The sequence below is a fragment of the Nicotiana tabacum genome, chromosome 1, assembly GCF_000715075.1.
Source record: "Nicotiana tabacum cultivar K326 chromosome 1, ASM71507v2, whole genome shotgun sequence".
Taxonomy (NCBI): domain Eukaryota; kingdom Viridiplantae; phylum Streptophyta; class Magnoliopsida; order Solanales; family Solanaceae; genus Nicotiana; species Nicotiana tabacum.
In genome coordinates this window covers 30,197,246-30,206,564 of record NC_134080.1, presented here as the reverse complement: position 1 = coordinate 30,206,564, position 9,319 = coordinate 30,197,246, and the positions used below count along the sequence as shown (strand labels likewise).

Below are 9,319 nucleotides of genomic sequence, written 5' to 3'. Positions count from 1 at the left end.
CTACTAGCATTGGTTGCACAATTTGACTTGGAGCTTCAACAGCTTGATGTCAAAACTGCTTTCTTACACGGTGATCTAGAAGAGACAATCTATATGGATCAACCTGAAGGTTTCCTAGCTGAGGGAAAAGAAGATCACGTATGCCAACTAAAGAAGTCTTTGTATGGTTTGAAGCAATCCCCTAGACAGTGGTACAAGAGGTTTGATGCATTCATGACTACACATGAATTCTCAAGGAGTGCATTTGATAGTTGTGTGTATCACAAGAAGATGTCTGGTAACTCAATGATTTATTTACTGTTGTATGTTGATGATATGCTTATTGCTGCTAACAACATTACAGAGATAAATGCTTTGAAGAAACTATTGAGTAAGGAATTTGACATGAAGGATTTAGGAGATGCAAAGAAAATCCTTGGTATGGAGATTTCAAGAGAAGACGATGTTGTACATCTTTCTCAGAAGAGGTATATTGAAAGGGTTCTCGAGAGATTCAATATGCAAACGTGCAAGCCTGTAAGTACACCATTAGCTCCTCATTTTAAACTTTCAGAGTCACAAATGCCTCAGTCCGAGGATGAGGTGGAGCATATGTCAAAGATTCCTTATGCCAGTGCAGTTGGTAGTATTATGTATGCTATGGTATGCACACGTCCAGATATTGCTCAATCTGTAAGTGTGGTAAGTAGATACATGTCCAACCCAGGAAAGAGGCATTGGGAAGCTGTCAAGTGGATATTGAGATATCTCAAAGGAGCTTCTGGTGTTGGTCTTACCTTTCGAAAAAGTGGTACAGGTATTTCAATTCTCGGTTATGTGGATTCTGACTATGCAGGAGATCTTGACAGAAGAAGGTCCACAACTGGATACATCTTTACCCTCGTTGGCAGTGCCGTCAGTTGGAAGTCGACTTTGCAGTCGATTGTCGCTTTGTCTACGACAGAAGCAGAATACATGGCAGCAGCGGAGGCGGTAAAGGAAGCTATCTGGTTGAAAAGTTTAGTAGCGGAATTGAGTTTGGTTCAGCTGGAATCAACTCTTAGATGTGATAGTCAGAGTGCTATTCATCTAATGAAAAATCAGAGATTTCATGAGCGCACTAAACACATTGATGTCAGATTTCATTTTATTCGAGATGTTATTGATGAGGGAACTATTAAGGTCGTGAAGGTTATCACAGACGATAATGCTGCAGACATGTTGACCAAGATAGTCCCGCTCGCTAAGTTTGCACACTGCAAGGACTTGGCGGGGGTGTGCATCAACTGATGCAACTCCGAAGAGAACAGTTGCTAGGTGGAGGTGGTATGTTCAACAATGGTTTGATTCTTCTTGTTTCTTACAACGGGGTTGCCCAGTAAGCTTAGAAGTTTTGGCCAGAGTTGTTCACACGCTCGAAACGCAAACCAAGGTGGAGATTGAAAATGTTGGTTTATGTTTAGTTAACAATGGCATGCTGAAAATGTTGGTTTATGTTTAGTCAACAATGGCATGCCAATTGGAAGAGTTGGTGGAAAAAGTTGGTGTGGATGCTAGGAGGAAGCTTCCTCCTTTGATGTCACCCATGACATCAAGAGGAGGTAGTTTGATGTCACCAATGACATCAAGAGGAGGTCTTTACCTCTATAAATAGATGCACTCCTTCACTTGTAGAAATCATCCCAAAATAATACAATACATTGTAGTGAGTAGAGAGTTAAGAGAGAAATTCTCTTAAGTGTAATTGGGAAATCTCCCCTTCCTTTGTTAATATTAAAAGGGCAATTGTTCTCTGGTGGACGTAGGATTATTTTGATCCGAACCACGTTAAATCTTGTGTTCTTTCTTTTACGTTTCCGCTAACACTTAATATATAAATATATTGTTCACATATAAATTTATTCGGTATGGTTTGGTATTTTTTTGATTTATTTCGTAAAATAAAAACCTACCCTAATTATCGGTACGATTATAGATTTATATAAAAAACCTACGGTTTTATTAAAAGAAACCTATAAATCGGTTTTGTATGGTATGGTTTGGTCGGTTTAGTCAGTTTTTAAATATCGATTGACACCTCCATCTAGTGTTACATATAGGGGTGGCAATTTGAGCCCAAACTCATCCAACCCGCCCAGAGATTAATGAGTTGGGCTAAAAATATTTTAGCACATGGGTCAATTTGGGCTGAGCCCAAGTTAATCCATTATTTTTTATAACTCATTCTGACCCATTAAGCAGCCCAAATACAACCCATGAAACTCACCCAAAACAAAGGGATCTCCACCCAACTTATCTAGAAATTTACTTAGTTGCCCCAATTTTACTTTTTTTTTCTTCGTATTTTCAATTTTCTATTTTTTTGTTTTCCTACACCACCCACCCCTACCACCCCACCCCCACCCCCACCTATAAAATATTTTTCAACTTACACATTTTAAGATAAAAGAGTTTTTAATGCAAGATGAGCATGGTTCTAAAACATGGGTCAAGTTGGGTGGGTTGGGTTATGACCCATTGCTTAGCCCATCTTGACACAGCTCATCTTAGCTCAAGTACACTTTGGGCTGGGTTGGACAATGACCCATTTATTGACCTAACTCATCTTGACCCGCCCAAATTCAGCCCAACCCGCCCATTTGCCACCCCTAGTTACATATTTCCGGAAATCAGCCTCTCTACCTTCACAAGGTAGGGGTAACGTCTGCGTACACACTATCTTTCTCAAATTCACACTGTGAAAATATACTTAATTTGTTGTTGTTGTTTGTTTCGGGTATTTTACAAAAAGGTCTTTTTTTTATTCTTTTGAGTTTTAGCTGAGAACAAATGTTTTTTTATTTCTTTTTAAAAAAGTTTAATGAATCAAAGAAACAAGAGAACTCTTTTATCATATCATCCTTTCGAAGTTCAGCTACCTTAAGGCTTATGCATGCACCTTTGTCTTCGTTGTCATAACATTCATCTTTTGCCGAATCGTTCATGCTTGAGATTGAGATTAAAATAGTAATCTTTCTTAGTAAAATTACAATAAAATTGGTTGATAGTATAAAATTGTATTGCCTAAGAACTACAATACTTATTTTTTCCTATTTGGTGATACTTCGTGGTTGTTTATATAAGTAACCAAGAAGAGTTTTATTATTCACATAATTAGATCATTTAAAAGGTAATTAAGAAATAAATTTTCATAAGAAAATGAAATTACTACTTCCAAATAATTTCTGCCAGTAGATATAGTTAAACAATCCAAGAGAAAAAGGACACAAGTGTTATATATTAGAAGTCTAGAAACAAGAATTAAAAACTTGTATGCCATTCTTAGGTGCCTTAGCTTGAAGAAAACTCGGATTAATTAAGAAGGCTTACAAATCGTGTTGTCCTGGGTATATATGCAAAAGATTCATTCTTATGAGGATTTATATATCTTAAAGTATATATATGTCAAGAGAGTTCATTCTTATGATGTTCTTTTGTACTAATTAATGAAGTCGTATTGGCATGAAGAGAATGTCGGTCGAAGTCGATACTTCTAATTCCACCAAAAGTCGAGAGTTCACTCGTAATAGTTGTCCTATGTTTTAAGCAGGAGTGAAAGTAGGACTTTTATCAAGGAATTTTAAAAACTAAAAAAAAATAAACACGGAGAGTAATGGGATTAACATTTAATATATAGACATGAAAAAAAATTGACCTTATATATATTTTCGGGAAAATGGGGTTTGGCTAAATCCTTTTCTATTAGTACCTAGTTCCGCCCGGTCCTAAGTAACTGAAAATTTCCTTAAATCTCGTTGTTAAATATCTATATTTATATCTATATATCTATCTATATTTATATTAAAAGCACGAAGGCCCTTAGCCAAATGTCGTTCGCCTTTTTTACCCATTTAAACTAGAGTTCACACTGGACAAAATAGTCATTTGATTGTTTTCCTAATATTTAGCAATAGTAATCTAATTAATTTTTTAATATTTAGGACTTTGAAATCAAATAAAAATTTAATTATTAAATCTTTCCCCACTTTAATTAGTGAAAACTAAAATATGTAGGGATTTTAAAATAGAGTACAAATTTTCTTAAGTAAATATCTTTCTTTTGGTATTTATTATTTTGGCGTGTAAGAATTTAAAGAATCGTAATTATTTAATAAAATGGTAAATCTATGTACTAGAAATTATTTCTTTCCAAGTTTTTGCATCAACAAGCATCCGTATCACCATTATATTTGAAATGTTCGTTTCGTTATGCTTTTATGTTTTTGTATTTTTTTTTTCTGCAATCTCTGTTGTTTTTTCGTGAATTACTGATGTAAGTCAAAAGTTCTTATCAAATTATCTTCTATATTTTTTTTCAAATCAAACGTGGCTCATTAATTTATTTATTTTTGGTATTTTAGTTTTTTAGTTACTACAATAGTGGAGTCATAATTTTTATTAAGGGGTGTCAGTATTTAAATATGTAAATATATACACGCACACACTATATTAAAATCGCGAAGCTTCTTAGCGAAATGTCGTTCGTCATTTTTATCCTTTAAAATAGAGTTCATACTAGATAAAATAGGTATTTTAAATATTTTCCTAATAGTTAGAAACTAGAAATTCGTTGAGATTTGGTTATTAAATATTTTCTTCTTTAAACTATATACCTAAAATTTAGGACTTTAAAATTGATTAAAATTTTACCTTGAATAAATATTTAAAAAGTCAATAAATATCTATCTTAAATAAACGTTAGTGCAAAATTTGTAGACTTGAAGTAGTTCCATTGATTCATGATGAACAAAATAATTTTTAACAACGATAAATAATATTTTTGAAGAATAATTTGTTAATCATTTTTTAACACAATTGAGTCTTGCTTATCTTCTATGTACAACATAATTACATATTTTCGGAAACACAAATAGGAGCTGTTTTTAAGAAAATGTTCTAAACGACTTCCAAGTATATCAAAAAAACGAACCGCTGTTGCTCCTTTATAATAGTTGTCGTGAGTTCGCTCCAAAAAAAAAAAAGCAAATATAATTTTTTGTCTTTTGTATGCTTCTTACTTAAACTTTAATTTACAAAATAATTTCATTTATTAGAAAGTATAAAAGAATTTATCTTTAAAATATGGCACATATATCTTTCAATATTATACTTTTGAATCTTGTAATAACACAAAATACAATGCAGTGTACGTGCATAAAGACCATAAATTTAAGTTTTAAAATACTAAGCCATTTATATGTATAACTATCTTTATTATTAGATAAATACTGATTGCTTAAATAAAAATATGACTAAATTTTTTTTTACTGTTGTATGTATCTCGATGTCAACTGCTACTACATATAATTTATTCTTATTCTAAATTTCATACACTTTTTATTAATACACGCAAAAAAATGCGTGCAACGCACGTACACTAAAGCTAGTATATATTAAAGCAAGAAAGTTTACCTTCTCATTTAGCCAAGTGGCAAACTATTAAAAATACACATGACAAATTAATTTATTAAAAATTCAAATTGTAATAGCCATATTTTTTCGGTCTAGAAACAATCAATCCTCCCAAATTTATTGCCTTATTTTCGGCCTAGAAACAGTCAATCCTCCCAAAATTATTGCCTCTGTTTTGTAAAAATTTCATTATTTAATAATCAAAAAATATTAAAAAGTAAAAAAAATCGTGTGATCTCTGTCTTCCTAAGAAAACGGTTTCATAACATATTTACCATCTTATCTCTTTGTCTTCCTAAAAACATTCTCAATTCTCAAGATTGCTTACCGTATGATCTCAAGATGAGAAGATACCCATCAACAATAAACAATGTAATGTTTACAAAATCATAAGCAAGCTAACACTTCCTCATATCAGAATCTTTATTATCTAAAATTTAGGGATTTCTACATGGAAAGTATTCACAATCGAGGTATGTTTGTGTAGATGACTTTCCTCCTTAATTTTAGATTTTAGATATAAACCCTAAATGTAGACTATTGTAATTTCATAAGAACATTTTTTCGATATAAACTACATAAGATTTGTAAATATAAGATATAAACCCTAAATTTCATAAGAACTTTTTTTCGGCCTAGAAGCTATTTTACGGCTCTTTTTATGGAATTTTTTTTATTTATAGCAAGTAAAAAGATTATGCCAATATATATATACATTTTACTACAGACAATCCTCTTATCAAATTTTCTCTAAGAACAAATATGACGACGTTTGACTATATCAACAATATATCGAGTAACAAGATGAGTTGGAATTTGAAGGTACGAATAGTGAGATTGTGGTACGTTCCAGACCGCGACAAACCAGACAACATCGTCTCTCTTGAATTAATTATTCAAGACGAAGAGGTGTATTCTTTTTTAGTTGCATTTATTTTTTTCCATAATTTGACTACAATCTCCATCTGCTACTTTGTACTATGAAATGCATTAGGTTACGCGTGTATTTAATCAACTTCAATTCCAATTTTTAAGACCTAAATGGAGGTACTTCGGAATGTGAATGATGCTAACTCTTAATCTGCAATTTTGGTAGAAAAGATTTTTGGTCTTCTTGAAATCATTTGTAGTTTATTCTAAATAATTGTTTACTATTTTATGTGCGAGAACATTTATGGAGATCTTAAAATATAAAATATCTAAGATTATTTGAAATATGAACAGTACTTACCATAAAATATGCAGTATGTACTATTCTGGAAAGGCGTGCATTCACATATTATGTTTTACCCATTGGTGCATGGCTGTTTAATATAATCTGTGACAACATTGTACAACTGAGTATTTGCATGACTCAATATTATTTATGAATTGTTTGTTTCTAGGGCGATCGAATTCATGCGACTGTTGGTTGGTCTCTTATACGTATGTTCAAACCAAAGATAAAGGAGTTGGGTTTGTACTTTATAAAGAACTTTGTGGTTGGACCAAATAATATGAAACTTAAATACACGCGGCATAAATTGAAGTTGGCATTTACTCATAAGACGATTGTAGAGGAATCAAATGATCATCTTTTTGGTATGAGTATCTTCGACTTAAGACCTTATGAGTATTTGATAAATAAACTTGATGTTTAAGAAAGTGAATTATTTCATTCACATTTTTTTTATTTGAATGTCTTATCAACTTTGTCCTAACTATTTTTTTAAAATATTATAGGTGTCATAGGAGAGGTTGTAAGTTATGGTGAAGTAGACTCACATAACCAAGGTGATAAAGCCAGCACTTTTATGAATGTGGAACTTGAAGATCATGAGTAAGATTGCGTCTATGAATTTACTTTGTTATATATTTTAACAAGATTGCTTATTGTTGTCTGATTAAGTTGTTATATAAATTATGCAGGAGGAATAATATTTCGGCAACATCTTGGAGAGAATTCGTAGACCAGATTTTGCCACATTTGGAGGGATCACCCCATCAACCAGTCATAGTTGTTATGCAGCTGATAAAAGCTCACAAATTTCAAGATAATTCAATTGTCTTGATTACATGGTATATTTATTTTATGTTAATTTTTTGGTTCAGAAACTAAAGCTATATATAGGCAAATATTCTGTGTGTAATGCTTGGCATACCTCAAAGCTCTGGATTAACCCGGATCTTCCTCAAGCTATTGATTTTAAGTCCATGTTAGTTATTTGATAAATTAAGTTTATGTGGATACTACTAAAATAATTGTTTATAGTTAAAACTAATACAACCTTGCGTAAATACATATTGGCAAGTGTGAATGAAGCTAACTCTTCCATAATCAGTCAAATACCTTCTCAGCATAGTTATTCTGTTTCTGATGAGTTGGCTACTGGAACTGCAGAAGTTAAAACTATTAGAGAATTGGTCGACTGCATGGAGGTGACTAATCTATTAAGTTCCTTTAGTATTTAACTAATGTTATGTTGTGTATGTATAACACTGTTAGGTCTAAAATACTATTTGTTTTCCTAAATGTGCACATATATGTTTTTTGGAATCCCTGTTACATAAGTTTATGAGCATTTCACAATTTGAAACTTCACTAATAAAAAGAAATGGTTTGCAGAAATTCAGCAAGTGGCAGGGCATGTTAATGTAGAGAAATATAAAGAGAAAGTCGTGTGGCGTGAACTGCTAAATCCTTCACCTGGAGTTAGAAAAATGATGATTACAGGTTGTGGGAACACATGTATAGATGCAACTGTGTATTATAGTCCAACAAATTTTAAGGACGCCGGAATTAAGGGTAACACTCAACTATTAGCTGCAACTGTTGTTGTTGGATTCACAAAGACAATATTCATTTTGATAGACATATTTCTTTTTGACAAAGTTGGTAGGAAGCCTTTGTTATATGTCAGTACAATTGGTATGACTACTTGTCTGTTTTGTCTTAGCCTCATACTTTCGTTACTGTGGAATGGTTCAGTTGGAATCAAATTAGCAATTTTATGTGTACGTGGAAATGTAGCATTCTTTTCCGTGTGGATTGGTCCTATTTGTTGGGTATTAACATCTGAAATCTTCCCTTTAAGACTTAGAGCCCAGGCATCATCTCTTGGCGCAGTGGAAAGCAGGGTTAGGTTTTTTCGTGGATGATAATAAGATTATTTCTCCTACGAAGATCCCTGCGAAGAGAACTAGAGAAGATAATGGATCATCTATAGTAGAAGTTGATGATGATGTTGCACAATTATCAAGCAACAAGATTAAAAGAGTGATTAAACAAGAGAAAAAAAATCCATGAATGACTGCATTTACTTCATTTTAACTGATTTTATTGAGACAATTGCATAATTTAAATTTTAGCAAGTATCTTTGAATCATGAATTTTAGTCTGAAGTTACTTGACTCTTTATGTTATTGATTTGATTGATATTAGAAGAGATACTGGAGAAGTTTGAAATACTGTACTTGAATGTTTATGTTGTTATATCAGTCAAAAATTAATGAGAAAGAATTTATGAATGTTATATGTGAGTTAAGTGAATGAATCAAGTGTTGAGTCATCACTTGTTTTAAAAGTGAATTCTGCATTCTGAGGCCTTAAAAACCTCTTTCGACATCATCTAGATTTGCGTGCATAGTTCGGGCTCGTAACCGGAAAGACATTTTGTGAAAATCTGTGGAAAATGATGAATTTTGCATTTAAAATGAGTTTAAGTTGACTTTGGTCAATATTTTAGGTAAACGGACCTGGACCCATAATTGGACGGTCCCAGGGGGGCCGTAGGAAAATATGGGACTTAGACGTATGCCTGAAATCGAATTCTGAGGTCCCAAGCCCGAGAAATGAATTTTTAAAGAAAATTATTTTCTGAAATTGTTTATGAGTTTTGAAAATGAATTG

General features: G+C 32.4%; 1 protein-coding gene across 3 annotated transcripts; it reads left to right on the top strand.

Moving 5' to 3' along the window:
- The first annotated feature begins 5,667 nt into the window (after window positions 1-5,667).
- Window positions 5,668-8,427, top strand: LOC142180128 (uncharacterized). 3 transcript variants are annotated; one of them, XM_075251069.1, is made up of 6 exons: window positions 5,668-5,903; window positions 6,253-6,339; window positions 6,816-7,011; window positions 7,153-7,249; window positions 7,339-7,488; window positions 8,036-8,427. In XM_075251069.1, coding segments are annotated over exons 3-6 (402 nt in total). In that variant the 5' UTR covers window positions 5,668-5,903; window positions 6,253-6,339; window positions 6,816-6,857; the 3' UTR covers window positions 8,037-8,427. The 3 variants fall into 3 exon arrangements, 2 of the variants coding, with proteins under 2 accessions (XP_075107170.1, XP_075107194.1); XR_012708331.1 differs by lacking the exon at window positions 6,816-7,011; XM_075251093.1 differs by lacking the exons at window positions 6,253-6,339; window positions 6,816-7,011.
- Window positions 8,428-9,319: the final 892 nt, after the last annotated feature.

Coding starts and splice junctions, on each gene's coding strand:
- LOC142180128 (XM_075251069.1), top strand. CDS start 6,858: ATGTTCAAACCAAAGATAAAGGAGTTGGGTTTGTACTTTATAAAGAAC. Junction 7,012..7,152: donor ATCAAATGATCATCTTTTTG/GTATGAGTATCT, acceptor AAAATATTATAG/GTGTCATAGGAGAGGTTGTA. Junction 7,250..7,338: donor GTGGAACTTGAAGATCATGA/GTAAGATTGCGT, acceptor TAAATTATGCAG/GAGGAATAATATTTCGGCAA.